The 27,161-nt window shown below is 41.7% G+C and overlaps 2 protein-coding genes across 3 annotated transcripts; one reads left to right on the top strand and one right to left on the bottom strand.

Moving 5' to 3' along the window:
* Nucleotides 1-47: 47 nt before the first annotated feature.
* On the top strand, nucleotides 48-25,060 carry Tyw5 (tRNA-yW synthesizing protein 5). 2 transcript variants are annotated; one of them, XM_013511941.1, is made up of 9 exons: nucleotides 48-223; nucleotides 4,283-4,437; nucleotides 9,021-9,090; nucleotides 10,667-10,711; nucleotides 11,405-11,542; nucleotides 14,287-14,374; nucleotides 14,733-14,849; nucleotides 19,036-19,848; nucleotides 19,899-25,060. In XM_013511941.1, the coding sequence occupies exons 1-8, from the start codon at nucleotides 95-97 to the stop codon at nucleotides 19,290-19,292; spliced, it is 999 nt and encodes a 332-aa protein (XP_013367395.1). In that variant the 5' UTR covers nucleotides 48-94; the 3' UTR covers nucleotides 19,293-19,848; nucleotides 19,899-25,060. The 2 variants fall into 2 exon arrangements, with proteins under 2 accessions (XP_013367395.1, XP_005373312.1); XM_005373255.2 differs by lacking the exon at nucleotides 19,899-25,060 and having other exon boundaries at nucleotides 50-172; nucleotides 19,036-19,584.
* On the bottom strand, nucleotides 23,510-26,562 carry LOC102022772 (chromosome unknown open reading frame, human C2orf69; the record flags this gene model as incomplete). Its single annotated transcript, XM_013511947.1, is given in 1 exon segment — nucleotides 23,510-26,562. A coding segment is annotated over 1 exon segment (828 nt), but the record flags the coding sequence as incomplete, so codon positions are not given.
* Between the last annotated feature and the right edge of the window lie 599 nt (nucleotides 26,563-27,161).

Consider the following 27,161-nt stretch of genomic DNA (forward strand, 5'->3'; position numbering starts at 1 on the left):
GCCTTGCGGACCTTTGCTCTCCGGGTCGTGTTTCCGGCCGGAGCACGGGTAGCCGGACGCTTTGCGCCGGAAGGTCCGAGGTCTCTGCGGAAGGATGGAGGGGGAGCGCGTTCGCGTGCCTCGGCTCGCGGGCGTCTCTGCAGAGCACTTTACACAGCACCTCTACCCGCAGGTGGGAAGCGAGGGGAGACTCGTCCGAACCTTTCCGGCGGCCCCAGACGCGGTTCGTGGGACCCAGGGGAAAGGCGTAGGCGGCGCCCTCCTGTGGTAAACTCCCGAGAACCCGGGAGGACCGCGGGGAGCCGGGCGCGGGAGGCGAGGGCCGTCTTGCGGTTGCTGGGGCCCCCGAGCCCAGCTTCGCCGGGATCCCCCAAGTTCAGGGCAGTAGTGCAGGCCTCCTTGGTGCGATCAGCGCTTGTCCCCGTGCTGAAGAAATGCATAGATTGGGAAGCACAACCGAGACGCCAGGAACAGCGGGAGTCTCCGGGAATCTTGCCGCGGCGCCGGGGTCCAGCGCGGCTGCATCGCAGTGCGGACGCTGCAGCCCCTTGGTTCTTCAAGAGAAAGCTCATAGGAACGTATTGAGGAGGGGGACGTGTGTTTTACTTGCGATTCTTCGCAAGGGAATCCAGACTTCACAAGAACGCAGGGTGTCCCGCAGGTATTTAAAGGAAAAGACCCCAGTGGTTGCAATAAATCAGGTGGGAGCAAAAATCCAAAACAAAAGAAAAAGCACTCCGGAGTTTCCTTCCTTGATAGTTACGTCTGTGAGGGTGGTTATAAAACTACAGTTCTACGGTTTACAAGTCAAGTGAAGTGTTTTCTTTTGGTAGTAGCCGTCTGCGGGAGAAGATTCGGGCCTTCGTTTGTCCCCGGGACTGGGGCGCATGGGCTGGTATGATGCGCTCCGGCTCCCACCCCATCTCAGGCTGTGTTGGGCCTATGATGCCTGAGGGCAGTGTTGTGAAGACTGACTGATGTATGTGAAGTGCTTTGTATCTGAATTATCCCAAACAAAACAGTATGTTACAGAAGATTTATCAGCAATAAGAATCATAAAGTAATTACAAAACCTTCTCTGGTTAGAGTGCAAAAAAACTGGAAGTCAATAACAAAATTGAAAGGAGACCTTTTTACCTGTAAACTCCAAAGTGAAAAATACGAGGGAACACAGACCTATCAGGTTTTTAAAAACATGAATTAATTAGTTATATAATTAACATTTGCATATGGTAAATGGACAGACCAGAGAAGTAAAGTCCAGAAATATATACATATTCAGAAACAAATTTTTATTCATATAGAAATTTACTAGATAATGAACATGGCATTCCAGACATCAATGGGACAAAAATTAACTTTTAATAGGTTTTGTTAGAGCAATTTTAATTTCACAGTAGCTAAACTGAGTCGAAATACGGAGATTTCTCATACACTCCTCCTCTCAGACATGCAGAGCCTTCTCTGTTACCAGCATGCTCCGCTAGAGTGGTATGGTTGTTACCGCTGAGGAACCTGCACTGACATCATTTTCACCCTAACTCCATAACTCAGTGTTCAAGCTTGGTGTTGTAGGTTCCATGGGTTTAGACAACTTTGTGGCACATTTCCACTATTACAGCATCATACAGAGCAGTTTTACTGCTCTGATAGTGCTGGGATAACGCAATAATCTTTTTTTTTTTTTTTTTTTTCTGAGGCAGGGTCTCACTTTGCAGTTCAGACTGGCCTTGAACTCAGGCTGGCCTCAAACTCCGAATGATCGTCCTGCCTCAGCCTCCTGAGTGCTGGGATTACAGGGGTGTGCCACCATGCCCAGCTAAATAGTCATTTAGAGTATGATAACATTGGATTTATATCTGATACTACATACAAGAAGGAAGTCCGAGTAGATCCGAATAATGTGAAGACATGAAAGTACTATATAAAAGAAAAGTGGGTAGGGGTTGGGGATATAGCTCAGCGGCATGGCACCTGCCTAGCAAATGCAAGGTCCTAAGTTTGATTCTCAATTCCCCCCAAAAAAGTGGATAAATTCCACATTCTAGGTCTACAGGACGCCTTCCTAACCATGGCTCCAAATTTGAGTGTATTATAAAAAAGTGTTTTTTAAAGTTGTAATAATTTAAAACATAAGGGTGAAGAATGATTTTAAGAATCCTAAAGTAGAAGATAAGTGACAAATGAACCTAACAGGAGGATGAGAAGTAATGTAGGTCACTTTTTTTAAAAAATGTAAACAGAGTACTTTATATAACCTTAGTCTAGGATAAAAAGAAATGAAAACTGAATTCTGGTTAGTAATTTTTTTTTTTTTTATAATAGTATGACCTAACAATCCTCAAACTACTTTCTGTAAATCTAGGATTTTGCAGATTTATAAACAACGATAATGGGAATTAGGTTTTTCACTGTTGGAATAGTTACAAATGTATAAACAGTGAAGACCAGGATTAACCTTGAAACATGCATGGTTCATGCATATATCCGTTAGGAATGTGTATGTGTTGTGTAGTATATACATGGAGAGAAACTTGCACATATGATGTGAGGGTATATGTTCAGGGATATACATACAGCCTCATGTTTCTTAGCTCAGACCACTGGGAAGGCAGAGGTAATGATACCCTATTAAACATTTTTCATTTTAGAAGAAATCAGAGCTACTTAAAGAAATGACTGATTGCAAGGCTGGCAGAGGAAGTATAAAAGGATGCTAGAGTGTGTTATTTTTTCATAAAGTAATGTTCAGGTTAAAAAGTTACAATAACCAGCTTGAAGAGGAGCTACTAGCCAAAGTGGGGATAATCTGAGCATCAAAATTACATCAATAGATTATTACCCATGTAATAAAATAGGTAAATGAAGAAGTTAGAGCTCAATTTTATTTTTTTATATTAGAATACCAACTAATAAATGTAGAAAAATGATGGAGATTTAGGGGCTGGGGATTTAGCTCTGTGGCACAGCACCTGCCTGGCAAGCGCAAGGTCGTGAGTTCGGTTCCCGGTACCGAGAAAAAAGCGAACAAAAAAAATGATGGAGATTTAAAAATCACTTGTTGCACTCATTTTAACAGAACTTGGACTCAGGCAGCAATTGCCAGTATCATCATAAATACTAGGGCAAAATACCCTAGAGAGGGCCACAGCATTTATTCTATGGGACACCCCTGCTCCCCAAAATGTATAACCTGACTAATTATGAAGAAATTGCAGATAAACCTGATCAAAGAGCATTCAGCAAAATAACTGGCCTACATACCTCAGAACTGTCAAGGTCATGGCAGACAAAGCCTGAGGTACTGTTCCAGATGAAAAGAGGGAAAAGAGGGCAGCGGGTGCAATTTGGCATCGCAGAACACATTCTGGGCCAGGAGAAGAAATAACTCTAAAGGAAATTATTGGGACAATTAGTGAAATCTGAATTTGGATTGTGGATTCAATAGTAATGTTATGTCATGTGAAGTATAATTTTGATAATTACTTCATGGTTATGTAAGAGAACATCTTTGTTCTTAGGAAATCTACTCAAGCTTTTACAGATAAAAGGGCATGATGTCAGTTATTTAACCTTAAAGTGATTGAGCCAAAAGTAAGTTAGGTTTTTGTCATGTTATTCTTTAATTACTCAGAGTGAGAGCAAACAGTAAATCAAATGGGATATAGTGTTAACAGCTGATGAATCAGGGCAGAGGGTATATGAAAATACAAATTCTTTGTGATGTTCTTGGTGGAACTTTTTTTGTTCCCAGTACTGGATGTTCATGCCGGGGTTTACACACCGAGCTACATCCGTAGCCCTTTTAAATGTTTATTTTTAGTTTGAGATAGAGTCTCACTAAATTGCCAGTCTGGGATCAAACTCGTGGTCCTCCTGCCTCAGCTTCCTAAAATTCTGGGATTACAGGTGCTTGCAACATTTTTAGAAGTTTGAAACTGTATTAAAATAAAAAAGTAACCAAAAATTTGACTATAGAGTACAAATTTTCATCATTTATATTTTTGTCCTAAGAACATGGAAATATTGTATGTAATAGTTGGTTGTCTCTTCTTTCTCTGTCGATGCTGGCTGCTATTTGTTTTCCTGATCTTAACCTTTTGTCCTGGGTTATATATTACGGGGTCCTCTTCACTGTAGTGACAGCATTAACTGCTAGAGCTTTGAGTTTAAGAATCTCAAGATCAAAAATCACAGCTTGGCACCTCTGTTACCAAATACAGCTGGTGATATATTCTTGGTTTTCACAATTATTTTTGTTGTATTTTTCCTCTACTTACAGAGAAAGCCTCTTGTGTTGAAAGGACTTGATCTGGGGCCATGTACAAGCAAATGGACAGTGGATTACCTAAGCCACGTTGGAGGGGCAAGAGAGGTGAAGATTCACGTTGCCACAGTTGCACAGATGGACTTCATTAGTAAGAACTTTGTATATAGGTATTATCTTCTGAGGTTTACTTTGGGATGCGGATCACTTTTTAAAAACACTTAAAATATTTCTACATTATTCTAAAAAGACCATGTGGCATTTTGCTCTTGCTAGCTTGGTGTAATCATGGTGTCTTATTGATTTTTAAAGAGTACTTCTAAAAAGACAGAAGAATTGTGAGTGTCTATAATGATACAAAGACATTTCTAAAGACCTTTAAAAATAGGGTGTCCCAGGACCTTTTGGAGTCATAGAAGAGAAGATTTTTACAGAGTTAGTTACCCCTACAGTTGGGTCTACTATATTCATTTTGTGCTTGATTAATCAAGATATTCTACCACATTGGTAACTTATCTAGCACAGGACATTTTTTTAAAGGCTCATGTGTTTCTGTGTTCTCCAGAAATATAAGACAAGTTATGTGTAGTATGATCTTTCATCGACTTGGGTAATATTTTAAAAATCATGTTTGATTTTCTCTTTTGATGAAATAACCTTAAATACCTATAATTTCACTCAGGGTTGCCATTTTATGCTATGGAATCTTAAAATTAAATAAGAAATTGTCAAAAGCTACTAATGTCTAAACATGGGAGCTTGAAATGTCATCTTGCAGATTTCATATACTGTGTGTTCCCATGAGAGTCATTAAAAACCAAAGAACTCTGTAATTTTCAGTACATGCAGTTCCCAATAAATTAAATCATTGAAAACCATGTAGTTTGCAAGACTTGAGGTCAGAGGTGAGCTACACAAAGTTTCCAATGTCCAGGGGCATTCCTTTCTCATTAGAGGTTTCCAGGTTCACATAACAGCTGCCAAAGCATTTCTCAATTTTCAGTTTTTTGAATATTCACCATTCTGGTTTTGGTTTCAATAGGCCACCAGTTGAATTTAATTGCCGTAAGTCCTTTCAAGTGTAAGAACTTTTCACTTTTTATTAAGTCAAAAAAGTGGAAGAAAGTACTGGAATGCTGAGTGTTTTTTAGTCTGCAATTAATGGTGTTCATTTTCCACAGTCTAATGCCATAATAAATGGGTATTGAAACTTCATCCTGAAGTGCTTTGATGTTTTGTCATGCCTTTTAAACTTTTCAAAACTTATTTTTGAAGCACATGCATTATGTACTGTCCCAGCTTTCTCAAAGCCTTCCGCTAGCATTATTAAAGAATTGCAAGGTTATTGTTTAGTGCAAGAACTAAAAGTAGATTTAGTTCTTTCAGCTTTTCCAGGCAGGAGGAGAGAAAGGATTCAGAATCTAGGCCAAAGACGTACTGGAAAAGAGAAATCCTATGGATGGATGTGTTGTTGAGATTGCGTTTCTCCTTTGTTGTATGTCTGGAGACGGATGCAGTAACAAGTATCACCTTAGACATTTTTCTCCTTGGTAGCCGTCACTGTTCCCTCCAGAGTCAGGGTACTCTTAACAGAGAATCTTGTGCGGTGAAGTGAAAAGATACTCTTGGTATTTTCTGGTTATAGATTTAATTTTTAAAATGCACTGTAAATCTCTCCTAAACCTTACTTAGCTGCTTTTACCTAATACATCATGTAATTCTCTCATCAACTTGTTCTTATGTTTATTGGACTTTTATCAGTCCTGGTCTTGACTTTGTAAAGGAGCCTTTCCAAAGTGGGGAACTGAACCCTAGAGGATTTCTTTTCTCTTTTTAAAAAAAAATACCAGTGACTCCTTGTATGCTGGTGAGGGGTGTGTTGTGGTCTTTGCTAATCCAGTAGCTTTACTGAACACTTCCTCCTGTGTGTCGGATGGTATGACAAGTGTTCTAAGTTGTACTTCTCATTTTAACTAGAGAACAGTCTGGGAGTTATGGTAGGTATTGTTTACAGCAATTGCAAAGAGAAGTAGCTTACCCAAGATCACATTGGGATAAAATGATAGAACTCAGGATGTGTGCTCAGATTTGCTGACTCCTGGTCTCCCCTTGTCTTGGTTACTTTTCTCCCGTTGCTGAGACAGAATACCTGACACCCAGAATTACGGAAGGAAAGCTTTATTTAGCTCACAGTTGGTGGAGGTTTCAGTCCCTACTGGGCTGATCCCAAGGCAGGGTGGCACATGGCAGAGGGCAACCTTCATGGTGGTGGAAAACAGCAAAAGCAGCAAGAGCAAAAGGGAAAAGCAGCAGAGAGCAACCCTTTTTCCCTCCCTTACATTGTATGCAAACTACCTGCCCCAGGGCGGGTGTGGCGCTCACACCTATAATCCCAGCACTGGACCATGAGTCAATCACAGACTTAAGAAGCCCGCCCATGACTGCAGCAGGCTTTGGGGGGACATCTAGACACAGACCATAACATGCCTCATGGACTCTGCCTCCCTTGCTTTTCTGTGTGCTTGTCGTACACGTGGTGCACCAGTGGCAGGGACCTGCTTAGAACATGTGTGTGATATGTACAACCCCGGCCAGGGGGCCTCCTGAGGGCAGGCTGCTGGCAGCAGCCCTGTGCTTCTCTGGTTGTAGGCACTTCACTGCTCCGGCAGCCTGACCATTCTACCCTGAGTTTCTCAGGGTCTTGAAATGCTTCTGTGTCCTCCTGGCCAGAAAACTCAAACCGGGGCAGCGGTACCAGCTACATAGCCTCAGTGAGCTTTTCTATGTGTGCCTTTCAAAGATGCTTTGGTAGCAATGAGAGGTAGGTGCGTGCTGAAGCCTGAGATGGAGAACATGGAGTCGGGGCCAGGAAGTAAACTCACTGATCTGGCTGATCAGAAACTACAGTGGGAGAGTTGGCGTTGGTCTGAGTAGACAGCAGACTTCTTTTCTCTGCCCAGTGTCACTCACACAATGACCGGGACACCTGTAGTCCACATTCACACGCACAGGACCCAGTGCCCCTAAGTGGGCATCACATTCCCTTAGCTCTGCAGAAGAGCTCAAGGCAGGAAGCAGCACTCTAGCAGAGAGTATCCTCAGGAGTCCATGCAAACGTTAGAGCCATTTTTTGGCAGCTTAGTTTTAAAGAGAACAAGAGCGTGGAGGTGGTATTGAAACACCTAGCCGGGCAAGTGACGTGGTCCCCAGAAGCCAGTACCTGGAAATGGCCCAAGAACTGGGTTTCTCTGTTTTCCGCTAATTACTGTACATGGCTGTCTGCTTCCTAACAAGTATGTGTAGTCCATTCCCAGGCCGTCTAGTGCAGACATAGTTCACCAGTCAAGGGTCACTTATATAGCAAGCACCCCCACTGATACTGCAGCTGCCACTTCATGTTTAACTTTACCCACTGTGCTTCTAGGAGATAAGGGCCAGGGGAGAGTAAATCTGCCCAGCATCATCTCATAGCAAAGGAGAAGTTTCCTATTTGTCTCCATCTCCCAGTACAGATTTCAAGTGAAAAAATATTTAGTAATGAGATTGAAGAGATTGTAGTCTTAGATGAGAAGTTTGGTAGCAAATGTGCAGTGGGGAGCAGAAGGCAGGCTTTGAGGACCCATTGTATTGTTACTGATAGTGTCATATTCACACCAGGCAGTACTTTGAATTAGAAAAAGTTGAAGGGGATAAGATAGGGCCTAGAGAAAGTATAGCCGTGTGACCTCAAGAGTATGAGGTCCAGGAAAAAACTCTGCTTCCACAATACCCAGTCTTGTTCTCTAAGGTGGAAGTATGTAAGTCAGTTTGTCCCCATTGTGATCAGATACTTGAGAAAAACAAAGGAAGGGAAATTTATGTAGGTTCATGGTTTCAGAGGATTCAGTCCATGGTTGAATGGTTCTTTTACTTTAGACTCATGCAGAACATCATGGCAGCTAGGATGTAGAGAGCAAAGCTGCTCACCTCACAGCAAAGCTACTCACCTTGCGGCAGCCAGAAAGTAGAGAGTGAGCAGGAGAGCTCTAGGGGAAGAGCCCAGGGACCAGATACCCTCCCTAAGGTCATGCTACATACCCACTTCCTTTAGCAAGGCCCCACATTCAAATAGCCCATTTAGCTGCAAATTTGTCTAGTGCCCTCAGGATCTTGGGGCTTCTCAGAAGCCTTATTGGCTTTGGTTTCTCAAACAGGAAGAAAATAGGCTTTGGGGTAGAAATTTTGAAGGATAAAATCTGGTGACTTCACTCACATTCTTCTCACAAGCCTTAAAATGGTAGAGGGTGGTAGAGAAGGGTAAGAGTGTTCCTGGCTTTTATGTTCTGAGATTGTGCCAAAAGGCAGGAGGGTCTGCATTGGACCCTTTGCCTAACATCTCTTCCAGAGTAGCACTAGCAGTTTGTCCTGTTCACAGCCTGAGAGCAAGTGTATTTCCAAAGATAATCTGTGTCTGCTAGAATGGTGAGCATAGCTCCTTCCAAAGGTAATCAGAACCATAAAGACATTTTTCTGTCATTCATATGGAATAGAAGCACATTGACTTATAAGGATAGTGTATACTATAGAGACTTAAAAATCCTTAGTCCTAAACTTTCAAATAATAAACCAAGAAGACATACTGCCAAATGAACTTTGAATGTTTAGAAGTCTCCATAATAGGTCAGGATAAAAACTGGCTATTATAAAGTAGAAGACGATATCCCACTGCCACAAGCCTGCATGTGTAGTGATCATATATCTGTGTTTATTTCAGAACTTTACCTTTTAACAAGTTGGTCCAGAGGGCAGCTGAAAAGAAGCATGACGAATTCTTTATTTCAGAGGTAATTGCTGCACCGTGTTCTTAGGAAGCGTTGCTGTCTATATACAGAAAGAACTTTCTGCTATAGCTCATGCAAGATCCCGCACTCCACAAGAGCCCCGGCCGCCTGTGTGGCCTTCGTGAGGCTCCCTGCCTGCACCACAGGCCACCCTGCTGCTCACCACGCGCAGCCCTGCCGGGTTGCTCTCCTGTGCTCACGCAGACTCATCTAGCGCGTGAAGAAGAGAGCACTGCGCACTTCTAGGCTTCTTGTGAGAATTACCTGAATAAAATGCGTAAAGCACTTAGTAGTGCACCTGACACATGGAGATGCCTCGATAAAGGCTGTTATGAGGACTCCCTTGAAAAGGCCGAGGTCTGAAGTGCCAAGTTCAGATGCTAATGAAGAGCTTTATTTTCATGTGTCATGCATTTGAATATCATATTTTATTCTTGTCAATATGATTTCTTTTGTTGGCTGTAAAATTCTAAGATTATATCATTCTTATTTACATTATAGTGCAGCTTTAAGTAATTCAGTTTACATATTTTGAGGTAAAACGTCATACATGTGTTTTTAAAAACTCACTATGCTATCAAAAAGCATGTTTTAAAAATAAGCTACTTTTTAGCCAGGTGTAGTGGCGCACACCTGTAACCCCAGCACTCAGGAGGCTGAGGCGGGAGGATCACAAGTTGGAGGCTGACCTGGGCAACATAGTAAGTTTAGAGCCAGTCTGGACTAATAACAAGGCCCTGTTTCAAAAATGCAAATGAGGAAATGGATGAGCACCTTGGTAGGCTTTGGGTAAAGCTGCTGCCTGTGTCTGAGTCGCCAGGCCTGGACCTTCTGGATGGTAAGGTACTGTGTTGTTACAGTTTTCTCCTTAAGGACTGGTTATGCTAGAATATTCCAGGGTCCCGCAGACTCTGGAGGCCTGTGGTTCTGTACTGTGCAGAGAGTGCCTTTGAAAATGGTTAGCTGGACCCGAGAACCACTCCCTTCATAGCTGTGCTTTGAACTTGAATATTCAGTTGCCTGTCAGCACTTCCTGTGTGAGGGGCGTGAGGAGCACACAGTTAAGTCGCTGTGATGTGTGAGGTAAAGGAAGTAGAGCGAGGAGAAAGGATTAAGTCTAAACTTAGAGAAAGGGTGTGAACCACATGCACATGGACTGTCCGTGCGGGTCTCCAGAGGTCCATGCTGAGGTTTGGTGTATGGGAAGGCACTGCTGTGAAAGGCTGCGGAGGGGCGCTGAGTGGAGAGAAGCCCTCCGCTCCCCTGGACTCCTGCGCGGAGACTGCCTGTCGGGAGTCTGTCGGGAGTCTGTCGGGAGTCTGTCGGGAGCGTTATGGCTTCAGCATGGTCTCTGCGTGCTGCCTTCAGAACGCACTGCTTTGTGGACCCAGGCACTGAGGAGTGTGTGTGAGACGTTTCTCCACGTGGCCACCAGAGAGCGTTAGTGGAGAGGGGAAGCTGACCGAGCTGTTCAGAGAATGGCTTACCTGGGTCGGATTTTAAGGCTTATTTCTTTTTCTCTTTACTTTCAAGTATTTTTAAGTGAATGCTAATGTTATTTTTCTTTGGGATGTTTAAGGATGAGAAGTACTACTTACGGTCACTTGGAGAGGATCCTAGAAAGGTAAGAATCGTGAACTTAAAACAGTTGCTGAAGGCTTACGTGGAAATTTACTGGTACCGTCACTTTTATACTTACAGACTGATACATAACATGTCTTATTCTATTCTGAATGATTTGTGCTCCTAAAAAACATCAGTAACCATTGATTGCTTGTTTCTCAGATAGGACCATAGAGTCTTTGTGGTCAGAGTAATGTCATTTCTACACAGTAAGAAATCCCATCAGTTGTGTATTTTATAGAAGCCCTTTCAACTAATGAAATATTAATCCAAAATAATTACAGAAATCCTCACTATATAATTCTAATTATGTAATCAGAATCATACAAATACAGCTTCATTAGAGTACAGGAGAGCTGCATCAGTTTAGCCTAAAGTAGAAAGAACCTCTCAGATAGGACCATAGAGTCTTTGTGGTCAAAGTGGGTGAAGTCTGTTGAGCTTCACATCAGTGGTCCCGTTGAATCTGCGTTCTCCTTGCCAGGCGTGTTGTCCCTGCACTGAGAGATGGGTGTTAGCAGGTAGTCAGAGCGTAGCACTGTAAGGCAATGAGCAGTTTTGTCCCTGTCTCCCCTAATAGCTTGTAGACTATTGGCAGTTTTGATAAAGTAAACATTATGTCAATGTAGTGTTTATTAATAAAATTCTTTCCAGGTGTTTTTCTCTAATTATCTTTATGTTTCTGTCGATGTAGGATGTTGCAGATATCAGAAAGCAGTTTCCTCTGTTAGAAGGCGATATTAAGTTTCCAAAATTCTTCAAGGAGGAGCAGTTCTTCTCTAGCGTTTTCCGAATTAGTTCACCTGGATTACAACTTTGGACGCACTATGATGTACGCTCTATAAATGAGAACTCTGCAGCCACCGTGGATCTTTATAGATTAACATTCACAAGTTCACGCTACAAGCTGCCTTAGAAATCTCAGCAGTGCAGCTCGCCAAGGTGTCGGGTTTGAGCAAAGGAACTATGCAAGGCAGTGATGCAGGGCTGAGCTCCTTAGCCGAGCGTGCAGCCTTGTTTCTCACCTTTGTGTGTCTCTGTGCTCTTGATTCCTCCCCATCTGTATCTCATGAAGTGGGGTTGGGTTTTGTTTGGTTTGTTTAGTGGGTAAAAAATGGCCGCTAGGTAAGGGAGAAGGGTTAAAAAGTGACAGCTTGTGTGGTGGGAATACATAAACGGCACCCATGCCTCTGGCTGCCCAGCAAGATGCTGCTCAGGAGAAAAGTGGAGCCCATAGTGAGTTATTTCCAGATGGAAGTATCTGGAGGAATCTGAAGGTCTTAGGATTTGTGTCCCTTGAGAACATTCACTGTCTGCTGTAATAGTAGGACAGCAAGCTGTGTATAATACTGATCTTAATTATTGATTCTTTGATGTTCTAAGATGTTAGAATTTTATATTCCCGCTAGCTTGAACCACACTGGTGGTCCACGTACGACTATCCCATTGGGTGCTTTGTACCACTGGTGTACAGGTGGATCTGGTCACTTTTCTCAGTCTTTTTACTAATAAAGTTAATAAAAAGCCATCCAGTTGGACAGTTATGCGTGTACCAACAGTGTTCAAGCTGCCTGACAGAAAGACGTAAAAATTGCAGCCCCCATTGTGAATATATTAAATATATTGTATATCTGAGCACTTAAAATATATTAAAAAGGCTAGTACTTTACATGATTTGGTACTAGAAGGTGGAGAAACAGGAAGTTAAAGCAATATCAATGGATTTCTGAAGTTGTTTAATTAATTAATTTATTTATTTTTGAGTCAGGGTCTTGCTATGTACAGTTCAGGCTGGCCTTGAACTAACTGTGTAGCCCAGGCTGGCCCCGAACTCCTGCCTCAGCACCACCACACCTGGCCTCCAAAAACAGTTTTTTAAAGTTCTATATGAAACTTACGTTTTATATATGTATTCTGTAATTCATTTAAAGACCTTTTGGGAAGGTTTCAGCATAGTCAGTATATCTATAATTAAATGAGAGAGACACAAAATCTTAGCATATTTTTTTTAAAGGTTTTACATGAATGACATGGTGAGGAAATGAGGGGATTCATACATTTTTAATAATAGTCTATGACTGTTTTAACTTGAAAGTCCTTTCTTTTACCTTGATTAGAATATAATATACAAGGCTTTTCTTAAATATAAATTAGAGAAATGCTAGTTATAATTGTATAGTTAAGGTCTACGTAAGTGAAGATAAGGTGCTAAAAGAAATGCTTCAGTAGTAATGATATGTGAATAATCATAATGATACCTTGTCTAGTGTTTATCTTAATTCCTTAGCTGAGACTCATGTGGCTCTGGCTTTTAACCTTTCTCACAGAACGTAATAAGAAAGTGCCCATGCATACACAGGAACAGTTAGATTGCTCCATTAAAAGGTGGGGGGTAGGGGCACATAGCTGTAAACCTCTCACTGGGGAGGCTGAGGCAGAATTATGAGTTCGAGACCTACCTGGCCTCCATATTGAGTTCAAGGTCAACTTGGACTATGTAGCAAGACTTTGTCTCCAAAAAAAAAGTACATTAGGTAATTTAGGTCATAGTCCTATACAAATAATTTCATAATCAAGTTACCTGTAACCAAATTATGGTTGAATTGCAAGTTTAGCAGTGGCTGCAGTAGTTCCTGTTTTCCTAAATCCTGGTTTGGCTAAGTGCTTTTAGTCTGTTCTCAATGTTGATCTTAGAGCATCCTGGATGGCTAGGTAAAATAAGTATTAGCCTAGGGGAGGCTTCAGCATGTTTAATGGGTCTTACTGTCAGTTCATGGTCAGCATGGACCAACAGTTTCCTAACATGACTTCCTGATTTGCCAGTTCATCCCACTTTGAGGCAGTGCTACACAAGTGTCCTCAGTAAAGGCCTGGTTATATTGCACTCTGGTGTTACTGTTACCCTAGAAAATGTATATACAAGAAGAGCTGGGATAATTGTATTGCTGATTTCTGTTGGTTTATTGAAAGGAACAGTTAATGCTTAAAATTTTTTTTCTTTGTAATTTTTTTGACCAATTTTGCATGCTTATATCTGGTAATCTGAACAACTAATTTGAAGACAACACTATGCAATATAACAACCACTGTTGAATTCCTGTCATCTTCTTTAGTGAAATTCTGTGTTGTTTCTAATTATTTTTTTTTATTTTTTATTCTCTTTTAAAAAAATAAGAGCTTTAGGCAGTGTACATCAAGTCTCATGAAAGACTAAGGTTTAACACATTCCTGGTGGGGCCGTAATTCACATGGCCCCCGCCAAGCAGCTTGACCCACTGGTGGTGCGTGTGTGACTGTCTTGTGCGATGCTTTACTACCAGTGGTACAAGCTGCACAGTGGGACTGTTCTGCATGTGCCTCTGGTGATTCAAGCCGCTGGGAACGTGTTAAGCTAGGCGCAGTGGTAGGTCCCTGTAGTCCCAGCTACTTAGGAGGCTAAGGCAAGAGGGTCAAAGTTCAAGCGCAAAAAAGACCCTATCTCAAAAAACATACATAGTGTTTACAGTTATTTAGAATATCATTGGTTCTATTTGAATTTTACATACTGCTTACCTCTAAGTTCTTCTTGGTCTTCAGGTGATGGATAACCTCTTAATACAAGTGACAGGAAAGAAGCGCATTACACTGTTCAGTCCTCGTGAGGCCCAGTATCTGTATCTGTCAGGTATGTTGTTAGTCAAGGTTGTATTTCTAAAGTCTGTTCAGTTGCTCCTTGAGAAATCTCTTTATTCACGTTAAACGACAGTTTAGGACACATCTTCCTAATTAGGATGTATTATATTTTCAAATGTATATGTGTAGTACGCATAGTGACAAGCCATGTGAGGAATGAGATTTCAGATTATCATAATTATATTTAAGGGTTGTCAGTGGTCACAGTGAAAGGGTGGGTGATTGAAAACTGTCTTAATCCCATAGTGTGGCTGTAATGATTGAACAGAAAATTGATTTTTAAATTTATATTTATGATTACTTTTTTTAAAAGAATGCCAACTTTGCTTAACCTGTTTGGAACCTTTCAGGTTCTAAATCGGAAGTGCTAAACATTGATAATCCAGACTTGGCTAAATATCCACTCTTCTCCAAGGCGAGAAGGCATGAATGTTTGCTTGAAGCTGGTGATGTGTTGTTCATCCCCGGTAAGGTTTCTAGACCTCAGTCATGTGCTGTTGATGAAGTCTGTGTTCTGTCACTCATCTTCTATGTGTGTTTCTGTAGACGAAACTGTTTGCATGTACCCTGTCCTGTACAAGATGATTCTTCGACATAGCTGTGTGTGTGTTTAAAGTCTACCTAGGCGGACTCTTAGAAAAGTAACAGTCTTATTTTAGGGGGCAGCCTGTCAGTACAGCCCTGCACTACCACACAGAGATGTAGTCCACACAGAACACGCATACAGCACGCATCCCGTAAGATTGTAATGGGGCTGACAGACCCTATCGCTGGTCACAGTGCAGCCGTCAGAACGTAGGGCACAGTGAGCCAGTCACCGTGCGCGTGGTGATGGCTGTGCAGACCTCCTGCATGGCCAGCTGTGTGAAGGCACGGCACATAGTTATATGTGCACATAATACTTGATAATAAACAACTGTGTTACTGGTTTCTCTGTTTACTTTTCAGTTTTTTGATGGTACTAGGGATTTGTGCGTGGTAGGCAAGTGCTGTACCAGTGAGTCACATCCCAACCCCTTTTAGTTTTTCATTTTGAGATAGGACCTGAGTTGCCCAGGATGGCCTTGGTGCCCTGTCCAGTGTAGCTCTCAGATTTCCCGGGGGAAGGACAGTGGAGGATGCAGAAGTGGAGACAAGAGTGAGAATACAGAAAGCTGAGGTCAGATGGAGCCTCCTCTCTTGGTGGGAGAGAAAAAACTGCCCAGCGACTGCAGCGTGCTATGCTCGGGAGGCTGATGTCAGTTGAACCCCTCTGCCTAACTCCTTTGCCTGGCTTACCTCGGGCGCCTTTCATCCTCAGAGCTGGAACAGCTCACATGGCTTGCCTTGAGCGCTCTGTGTTCTTGGGGCTGGCCTTGCTTTGGCCCCACACGTGTGATCGATCTCCAGCTTCAGCCACTGCCCACACCTTGAATTTGTGATCTTCCTGCCTCAGCCCCCCAAATAACTGGGATTACAAGTGTGCACCATGGCACCTGGCTAGTCTACTTTTAATTGTTACTGCTTCTTCTACTTGTTTGGAAAGTAGGAGAGAAAAGCCTTGGGCAGGTCCTTTAGGAATGTTCCACATGAAGGTACTATCAGTGGAGACACCAGCTCCCTGTGCTGCCCTAGAGCCCCTTGTCTTGGTTACTTCTCTCTTGTTCCTGGGACAAAATACCTGACACCCAAAATTAAGGAAGGAAAGGTTTATTTAGCTCACAGTTTGTGAAGGTTGCAGTCCATACTTGGCGGGTTACAAGGCAGAGTGGCACATGGCGGAGGGCTACAGCTCATGGCGGCAGAGCACAGCAAAAGCAAGAAGCACTGAAAGGGAGGAATGGCGGCAAGCAGCGTCTTCCTCTCCCTTACATATGTAAACTATCCACGCCAGGGCGGTGTAGCTCTCACACCCATAATCAAACTCTAAAAGTCTGTCCCATGACCACATGAGGCTTTGGGGGGACACCCACACACAAACCGTAACACCCCTCTTGTGCCAGGATGGGAGATGAAGGCAGTGACCATGACTGCCCTTCAGGGGCGGGCACGGGTTGGTGAATGCAATATGCTTGTGTCATTGTTTTTTACAAAAGAAAAATTTTAAAAACTTAAAATTAGAAAAAGCTCAGAGAAAAAGGATATAAATTGTATTTATACTTCTGTACAGTGTTTTAAGCTGTCATTGTAAAGTTCAAAAGGTTAAAGTTTACAGTTTTTAACAAGTTACAGTAAGCTAGATAAGTTTCTTACTGGAATTTTTCGGTAAGCTGTGGGTAGCCCAAGCACACAGTGAAGCCCACTCACTGCTCACCGCTGACCAGTCGCAGCACCTGCCAGGCTTGCGGGCTGCCTTCGCGTACACGCCCTGGGCAGAGGGCACCTTGAGGAGTCTCCAGCACCTTAGTCTCGCTGTGCTTCATGTTCAGATCCACAGCTGCTCACGGTGCTGCAGCAGCTGCATCTTCAGAACATGGCCTGCTGTACAGGGCAGTGGCTTGTCCCTGGGCCCATCATGAGCCACACCCTCCAGGGCTGTGTTAGGTATATGCAGAGCGTTTGCATGGTGATGAAATGCCTAACTATGTATTTCTCAGGATCTGTTCTGACTTTCAGTGAGCAGTGCATAGCTGCAGAATACAAACACGCCTTGTTTAATGACCATGTTCTGTTCCCGTGACCAGGCTATTAAGTGGATTGGTCACTGTTAAGAGGAATTATATGTAATATGTAAATGATATTATTCAGAACAAAGAAATGGGCAAAGGAAACTCCAACTTGATCACTTTACTTTTATTTGGGTAATTCTTACATGCAGTTCTGTGATGTATAACAGAACATAAAACTGCCGTACTGTACAGTACAATTAGCAAAAGTTAATAGTACTGTAGAAACAAGGTGTGCTGTACAAAAAGAGACGGGTCGTAAGTCTGAGCGGTGGGTCATGAGTCTGAACAGTGTGTCTCCGTCCTAAGCCCGAGAGCCATTAAACAAGCAGGTCTTAAATACGGAATGTCTCTCCTGTAAGTTATTTTATTAAGTATCATCAAGTGAGATACTTTCTATCTGGGAAAAGATTATTCTTGGTTGTTTTTTAGAAGTGTTTGGTTCCTAAAGTATTTAGATGTTCTAGGACTGTTCACTTAAACATTTTCCAAGCAATGGTATTTTTTAAAACTAAAACAGATTAGAGATTGTAGTAAATATCAAAATATTATAATCTCAACACCTGTGATATCTTTAGCATGCCCTTTTCTGCATACAGAATTAGTGTCACAATATTTTTATGCATTGGTTTGAAGGTCTAAAATTTCAGTGTTAGTAAGCGCGGTGACATAATTCACATCTGTAACACTTGAAAAGGAACACAGTGACAAATTGTGTGGTTGATTTCGCATATCTAAATTAATATATTAATAATACTTCACTGATACAATTAAATTTAAAATGTCAGTAAGAAAAATATGTAATTTGGGGTTAGATTATGAAGTCTTTGAGGACAAGGTACTATGTTCTTTTTTAACCTCTGCATTCCTCAGAGGGGAATCTGATACATTAACTGCAACCACTGTCTTAGTCTTAAATGCACTGTAATTTTTAAATTTATATTTGAATTTGTGGCTTTGTATTTTCCGAACATGATTAAACGCTATGCAGTTTTTCCTTACACATCCAATTTTTAATCAAAAAGAAAAAAAAAAACCAAATAATTTGTATATACTGTAGTTTGAAACAAAAGCAAAAGCCCCAACTTAGGATTTAGATTAAGCAGAATGGTTTGCCCTTTTCTTCCTGTTATACTGAATGAGGGAAGAAGGATTCTGAAAGAATAGTTAAGACTGAAACCGTGTTTAAAGACTACTTTTGCAAATCAAAATATTTTAATCTTTTGTTTTTTGAGTACTCTTGGAATGCATTTGTTTCTAAAATTTAAACCTTCCTTTCTCCCTCTGACAAGATTAAACATTTCTGATGTGATTATACTCCACCTTTGTTACTTTGTGTGACTTTCGTATTCCTCTAGCACTTACATTTTGAAAATGCTTAGATGCCACTGAAAACAAAGTAAACTTTCTAGTGCAAATAGAAATCAATAAGGTATTTAATAAAGTTTATTCATCACCACCAAAATGTTTGCTGTAGTTTTATATACTTATTGTAAAGGAGCCAAAAGAAATAGGATTATAAATGCATTACAGATACAAAACTGAGGAAGCTACAGTGAATGCAAATTTAAGTGAGTTAGAAAACTAACTTGCAGCTTGAATAGGAAGTCTTTGAGAACAAAAGTGCTGTACTGAATCAAAAAAGGTCAAACATACTCCTCAAATAATTGAAATGTTCTGTGTACAAAAAAAAGCATTTTTGATGTGGTTGTATGACTCAGGAAGTATAAACAACTAACAGAAAACACAGCCCCAAATTAGAGAACTACAAAACAAATATAACTTCATTATGTCTTTCAAGTTAAAAGAAAAAATTGCTATTTCTAAAGGTTTTAAAAGTAAAGGTTGTGCTACTGACACTAGATGGGTTGGCAGTTCATGGAAGTTAAAATGATTCTGTTAGAAGCTGGGAGTGTGTTAACGAAGGGCTGTGCTTACAGGAATGATTTCTTACATTGGCTACATGAAATTTGTGAATTTCCCTGACATTTTGGTGTCCTTTCTCCAGCTTTATGGTTCCACAATGTAATTTCTGAAGAGTTTGGAGTGGGAGTGAATGTCTTTTGGAAGCACCTTCCGTCTGAGTGCTATGACAAAACAGATACCTACGGAAACAAAGACCTGACAGCAGCATCAAGAGCTGTGCAGATTTTGGACAGAGCCCTGAAAACACTGGCTGAATTACCAGAGGAATACAGCGACTTCTATGCTCGGAGGATGGTCTTACACATTCAAGACAAAGCCTACAGCAAGAACTTGGAGTAAATAAGGAAGTAAACGCAGTGAATATAAACCTTACAATGAAATTTAGTTGAAATATCGGAAGGGAATAACAAATATCGGAAGGGAATAACAAGATTGATGCTTTGTTAAGACTGGAACAATAACTCAGTCTCAGATTTGCATATTAAATAGGCACGTGGGTGGGTGTTTTCGTGGGTTCTGCTAGCTGCAGATTCACAAGTAAAGAATGCTGTGCTGAGACCACTGTTCAGTTTTAAGATGCAAATAACAAAATTCAGCTTAAAGTGACTTAAATAAAATATATTGAATCACAGTCCACAGTGTCTGCTAGGCGTCAGTGTTTTCAGTCCGGTGACTCAGTGATGTCATCAGAAACTTTTTTCCAGTTCCCCCCACAGCACTGGCACATCTGAGGCCAGCTGCCCTTGTCCTGGATGGTGGCCAGTAGCAGTCAGGGCCTTGCGCGTCTTCATTTGCATGCAGCGTACGAGCCTGGCCGCGTCCCAGGGACCTGGCCTGGCACAAGAGCACTTTCCCAGGACTGCCACTGAGTCCTTGGGGCCCACTGCTCTCAGAGGTCAGAGCCGCCCAGCCCTAGCTGGTCATTGGGGCCCACTGCTCTCAGAGGTCAGACCCGCCCAGCCCTAGCTGGTCATGGCAGAGGGCCTGAAATGCGCCTTAGGCTAGTCAGGCCTGTGGGCACTGGAGTGGATGCCTGCTTGAAGACATGAGTAGAGAAGAGGGCAGAGTGGGCCCTCTGTTTCAGAAACGGGGTTCTGATAGCAAAGGGAAAAGGGTTGTGCCCCTGAGAGCAGTGTCACCTACATTTGCCTGTACTCAGAATCTTTTGAGGCAGTTTTAAAGATGCAGACACCAGGCTCCAACCACGTAGACTGGCAGAGCAGGTACGGAACTGGTACACGTACACAGCAGACTTCCCGGGGTGTGTGGGTGCAGTCGGGACAGTCACTGGATTGCACGGTCGTGACTTGGATTAGAGTTGTGATTTGTCCACAGCAAATGTTTGCTCTGGTTCTGGTTTTTCCTGCTACCCAAGATGTCTGCTATTTTTGTTAGAGAATACATCAGTTGTAGATTATAGCCATGTCTAAACTGTAGCCTAATTAAAGTTTTTCCCCGAAATACTTTTTCATCTATTCCTTTTTAAAAGAAATGTTTTTCATTTTAAGGATAAATGAGCTCGAGAGCCTAAGAATGATACTGTCTTGAAGACAACGAGCCGCTGTGTAGGGATCTGTGCTGCCGTCTTACACTCCTTACACTCACATCACCAGCTAGGGCCCCAGAGCAGACGCGCACTCCAGACAGCCTCTGCGCATCCTCCGGGTGCAGTGTGGTCATGAAGGAAGTCATCCCCGACGGCAGCCCCCTCATTTGTGTCCGTGTTTGTGGTTGGGTTAACTTCAGGCATAGAAGAGCAAATTACAGTAAACGAGAAAGGAAGAGTATATTAAAAATTCTTACTTTTCTAAGCGTCCTGGGAGATACTGAAATTATTGAGATCAGCAAAGGTTAGAAAGTCAGAAAGGAATTGTTTCAATGTATTAGCTATATCTGACTATCCGGTTTTGATCTTTGGCTACTTAGGTTACATCAAAAACTTCTGTAGATTCCTTTAGTTCAGGAGGGAAAAGGACCTCTTAGTTTGCACAGTATAGTCAGCTTTTAATAAAAATCCTTGTTTTTTCCTTAACCAGTAAAAGAATGGGTGCAAAGTGTAAGTCCAGAGTTCTGTAGAAAACGTGCACATAAAATAGCTACAGTTGGTCTACTCAATGTTCATTTTCTTTTTTTTTTTTCAGTGTTCGTTTTCATTCAGTGTGGTTAGTGAGGAAGCGAACTGGGCACTCTTGGGTGAGTTAAATAACCTGAGAGGCCTGTTTTCCTCAACTTTAAAGTGAAACTGCATAGGCTCGCTGCGGGAATCCCCAGGAGACAGCTGGCAGCCGTGTAGTGGGCCCATTTAATGTGTTCTTTCTTTGCTGAGAGCTGAGGTAGCTCCTCTTGCAGTATTAAGTATTTAGAAAGCTATAAACGAACACTTTGGGATGTTTTAAAATTATTTCCCTGGGTAAACTTTAAAATCAAAATATTTTATCTCTGGGTTAGGGCCAAATAAAATACATGATACATGTTTCATGCAACTTTTCAGGGATTCTGAATCTTACTGTTGGAAGGAATTTTAAATTACCTAATTAATCCAGACTGCAGGTGCAGACAGGTGGGACGGAAATGGATCAGAGTTCTGGTGACTGTGGGTAACTCCTTTCTCCCTGTGTGCAGCACACCTCTGACACTTCTGAACAGGTCATGCATAGCTTTTCTTGGGCTGGAGTACGGAGCCTGACAACATGCACAAGGGAATTTTTTCTTTCCCAGCAAAACTCACTGCACTGCTTACTAGATACACAAGGATTCAAAATAAAACTAATGAACGAGTAAATGGTAGACTATAATATGAGAACAGTACGACAGTGCCAAAGAGTAAGGCGGAAGTGGATGTTACAGCATGGAATTTTTCTAGTGTGACTACATGTGATATGAAAATAAGTCATGGTAGCTAAACATTTCTTTACACAGGCTGTCGCCAGTGATAGTCGCTGCCTGTGTGAAGAGGCTGCACAGCCAGGTGGGGAGATGAATCTGCAGTTTGATTTGAATTTCTGCTCATGGTCATGTCGTGTCTGGAGCATCATAATCCCCTTTCATGGACAGTATTTTAGTACTTGAGTACGCTGGAATGCTGATCAGGAATTTCAAACTTCATTCCTGAAGTATCAAAAGAAACAGTAAACACAGGTTACTCTGTAGCCTTCCATCCTTTTGAAGATTTGTGAACACTCGGAAGGAACCTACTAACAAAGCTTCTGTTACCTGTTAAATCAGCAGACATGGAAGCTGAACCTGAGATGACCAGAAAACATTTTTAAGAATGCAGCAAGTTTCGAGGCAGACCTGGATGGAACAGATCTGTAACAGTTCCCCCTTCAGTGCTAGACATGATCTGGGGGAACTAACAGATCGGGTCGTCCTGCTTTGAGCACATGGGCCCTAAGTGCTGGGAGCTTTTAACACACCTAGAAGTAACTACTAGAATGGTCATCCCAAGTCACTCCCTCAACCTGCTAACTGGTGAATAAGCTGCTGGTCCTCTCTGCCTTCGTGAGGTGCAGTGTGAGTTCCACGTATCTCCTAATGCACATTTTTCAACTTAAAGGCCCTGTCCCTTTGTCCTTGCTGAGACTCCACATCCAACACCCACACTCGGAGGGGTTTATTCTGGTCATTTATGGCGTGCGGTGGCTAGCTCCAGGCAGAAAGGGCAGGTGAAAAGGCCTGAGCAGGGCAAAGCTGCTCAGGCCCTGGCAGTCAGGAAACAGAGCAACCAGGAGGGAGATAAACCCAGGTTGCGCCTCAGTGGCTCCCTCCATCCAGGCCCCACATCCTTAAAGCACATTTAGCTGAGCCCCAGATCAATCAGATTTCAGCAGCCCTACCTACAAGTGCCTGAGGCTTTGAGGGGAAAAGTAGAGACAGAGGTAACAAGCCCTCAGAGAACTACACGAGTGGCTTTCTTATGAACACTACCTGGTTTCACATCTGCCCCTTTCTACACATTTCCAGACTAACGTCCTGAGACTTCGTGCTGTGTCCTCATTGCCTAGACCAGTGATGGCAAGCCTTTTAGAGCTTTCAATAACAGCTGGCTGCAGGACGTGTGCCACAGGTTCACCACCATTGGCCTAGACCCTCCTGCATCTGGTGGGTGTTCAGATACGGAAAGAAATGAAACATGGATCACCAGATTCTAACCAAGATTTTTAAGGAGCTACAGGAATACAGATATCCAAAATGACTTGCAAAGAAAAAGAATAACTTATTTGCTAAGAGACTTTGTTCTCTAGGAAACCCACCAGAAGAAATTGATACAATGTGCATTCTGAGTAATAGAAAATGAGTCAGGCATAGTTTCACACGCCTATAATCACAGCACTTAAGAGGCTGAGGCAGGAAGACTGCTGTGAATTTGAGGCCAGCCTGAACTATACAGTGAGACCCTGTGTCTAAATAAAGAGATATGCTTCTACGGAAGAGATGGTCAAAGTTGCACAAGTGAAAAACATGTTATGTTAATGAAAATACAATAGAAAAACTGACAATGTCGAAGTACCTTTTCCATTATCAATCTGAAGTCTTAATAAAAAACATCCAAACACTTCTCTAGATTAACTTTAATACAATTATACATTCATGCTGTGGCGGTAACAACTTTCACATTATTCTTAGGACTTTTTTCAACTGACTCATCACAAAGGCACAGTCCAAGAGGATACACTGACATTCACAATCACGGTTTAGAACAGAAACAAAAAGGACCTATCCCTGTAAACAGAAACCACTTGAGTATGTATCAACTTGCATGTATTTTCCTTATGGAGATATTCTTCCTTCTAAGCAGTCTCACTTTGATGTGATGGCAGGTCTAGGACTACTAATATCCATTCAAGATATGACAGTTACAGTAAAGCATTTACAGGACTGGATGGCTGAAGAACTCAGGTTTTTAAGTATCTCAGATTTTAAAAAACGACTCTTCTGTTAAAAGTCCTAACTGTTCATTTCAGTTTACCCTGTGAAGATAAACCCCTTTCCCTAGATACACTTCAGTTTCTTTTCGGGGGCAGTGTCACGGAGTCTAGGCAGGCGCTCTGCCGTGAAGCCACATCCTCGGCTCCCACAGGTCAGTTTACCCAAGGATGAAACAAACCGCAGCAAACCACCCAATCACCACGCTTAAAGCGAAGTTCTTCGTAACATGTTCGAATCACATAGATTATTTATACGTGGGGGAGTCTTTGGTCTCAAAAGAGCGAGCAGGTATTTAAAGAAAATGGAGCAATATGAAACTACTTTGTCTTAGACGAACTTGGGTACTTTTCTGTAGTTTACAGAATTAAGTGCTAACTTTTAAGCATCTGGTTAAGAATCTCATGTTTCTGAACACTACACTTGGAATGCATTTATAGTCATTAAGTTAAAAGAACCAAGAAATTAACATTTTTATTTTATGTTTAACGAAGTTTAGCTCCTCTGGGTCACTCAGACTAATGCGTCTTTAGTGTCTTATTTTTTCAGTCCTAAAGCAGCATGTTATTTCCCTGCTTATTTTATGACCTGTGAAAGCTAATTATTAATAAAGTATAAAAAAAGAGACCCCTTTGATCACACAGCTATATTTCAGGATTGGCTGAAACTGGGTTTTTAAGATGTATTTATCTAGGTCAAGAAAACCAGGCAGAAGGAAACTTCACCGAATCATGTAGCAGTGTTAAGCATATTCGATTTCTGAGCCAAAATTAAATCATTTGTGTCTTCAAACTTTCCCTTTTAACTTTTCTTATAGCACTGTAATTTTGCATTTTGGCCAAACAGAGCTCTTTTCTTTTGGCAGACAAAATCATGCTTCTGGAAAAACTGATTTAGATCCATGGAATCTGTCTTCTTTGCAATAGAGCACTAACAAAGCATTATATATTTATTTTACCTGAGTTGCTCTCTTTCAAAAGACTGATCCAATGAAAACCTGAAATCTGCTCTGTCCTATATTTTTATTCAATATATATATTTTTACTTAACCAATTTTCAGGAACTGAATAAACTCAAAACTTAAGCCATGATACTTAAATGTAAAATGTTTTAAAAACCAATTTTATACTACATGTTCTTGGGCATTTGGAAATAAAACATATTTTGGCTCTCAAAAACAACAAACAACTTGGTAGCACTGTAAGAATGAAACAGGGCTGGGGTACAGCTTGGTGGCAGAGTGCTGTTTGCCTGGCATGAGTAAGGCCCCGGGCTCAATCTCCAGTACTAAATACACACACGTGTACACACCCATACACGCGTGCATGCACACATGCATATACACAAGTGCACACAGACACACACAAAATCCTTGAGTTTACCAAACACAAAAGGCAGGACAGTTATTTAAAAATGTTGGAAAACATCTGGGTACCTATACTTTGACAAATGAAGTGTTTCCATTCTTTTGGGGTGCCAAAATAGCTAATTATTCTTATAATTTACCCCAGTTAAACATAACTCAGAAAATTTCAACTATTTCCAACAGTTTTAGTTACCTTTAAAAAGGACTATATTGTTAACTTTAACAGTCTTGTATTTCACAGAATTATCACAAACCATTTTAGATTTCAAATTAACTGTTAATTCTAGCCCAATCCAAATTGCAAACTGCTCACATTCACAAGCAAGGATACTATTGCACATTACACTCATAGTTTAGGAATGTGTGCTTTCCCCAGTCCCCAGTCTGACAATGCATCTAGGAATTCATCATACACCCCATTAGCTGAACTTGTAACACTCAGAGTTCTCTGCTCCTTCTCTGAACAGGTATATCAATATTCTTGTAGTCTCAAAATACTTCATGAACCCTGAAGTGATTCTCTATGGAAGGAGCTTCCTTTGCAAAATGAATCTGGCTTGTCACCTGCGCACCAAAATCTCCAAGTATCTGGACAAATTTCTTGTGCTCCTTTCCAATCCAAGATCTCATTGGGTCACGTACTTGGTAAGGTGTTACGTGAGTGTGGACAATAATCCCTGTTTGTGCAAACTCTTTCAAGACTTCTGGATAGGTAACCCACGTATTGCTTCCTCCGGAATGACCGCCATCCAGCCAATACATTCTTCTTATGCTCTTGATGAAAGCATCTATGTTCTTGTCTTTTTTGGCTTCCTTCAATTCAAAAAGCAACTGATTCAAAACAACACATCCTTTACTGAATCCAATCAAAGTAAAAGATGCCCCATTTAGTGATGGTGGATAAAAACTCACGGCAGACTCATCAAGTTTTTCACAGGTCCTTTCTTTTTCTCCCTGGCAACCATTACTAGCAGAAGGAGAACTGGACTTACAGTCAGATGCTTTGGAATCCTTATTCCAAACATTCCCATTCTTTGATAGCACACCATTCTGACTTAAGTTAAAAGCATTAACTAATAAGGTGTAAAGGTGTTTAAAAGCTCCAAAGTCAGTATTGTGTTCTGGGGCACCAAACATGTTACTTTTTACAAAGTTGTCGTAGCAGCTGAACTTGTGCAAGTGCATTCGAGAGCACTTTATCACCCAGATATAACTATCGGGAAACCGCTGGGCTAGAATGGTGGCAACGTTTTCTAGACTCCAGTTTTCCCACTGATAATTCTCGGGATGATGAGTCATAATCTCATGGTAATTCTGAAAGGTAAGAAAGATGAAGTTAGCCCTAAGTACAGATGTATATGAACTTACTTCCACAAAAACTTCCCACTTTTGTGAGGAACCTGAAAGATTATAATGAACTACGATTAATGTACTAGAAGTGCGAACTAAGAATGTGGTCATCACTTGTGGGTTATAAGATTTTTTTTTCCTTTTGTGTTAAATAGGGATTAAACTCAGGGAGTGCTGAGCTACATACCCCCACCCCCAGGCTTTTTTTTTGTTTTTTGAGGCAAGATCTTACTCTGTAATTCAGGTTGTCTTTGAACTCCTTATGTAGCCCAGGCTGGCCTTTTAACTCTGGTACTCCTCCTGCCTTGGAGAGCTGGGATTACAGGCATGTGCCACACCTGGCTTCCCTTTCACTTTAATTTTGAAACAGTGTCTAGCTAAATTGCCTGCGCTGGACTTAAACTTTCAATTCTCCTGCCTCAGCCTCCCAAAAAGATGGATCACAGGTATATGCCACCACAACTGACTCTGCTTGTAAGATATTGAATAAATCACTTTTTCAGTGCAAGCCTCAAACCCAGTAAGAGCTTAGGTAGTAAGACAGACCGATAATGAATAGTAAGAAT

This window comes from Chinchilla lanigera, unplaced genomic scaffold (assembly GCF_000276665.1).
Source record: "Chinchilla lanigera isolate Chin_1 unplaced genomic scaffold, ChiLan1.0 scaffold00002, whole genome shotgun sequence".
NCBI lineage: Eukaryota > Metazoa > Chordata > Mammalia > Rodentia > Chinchillidae > Chinchilla > Chinchilla lanigera.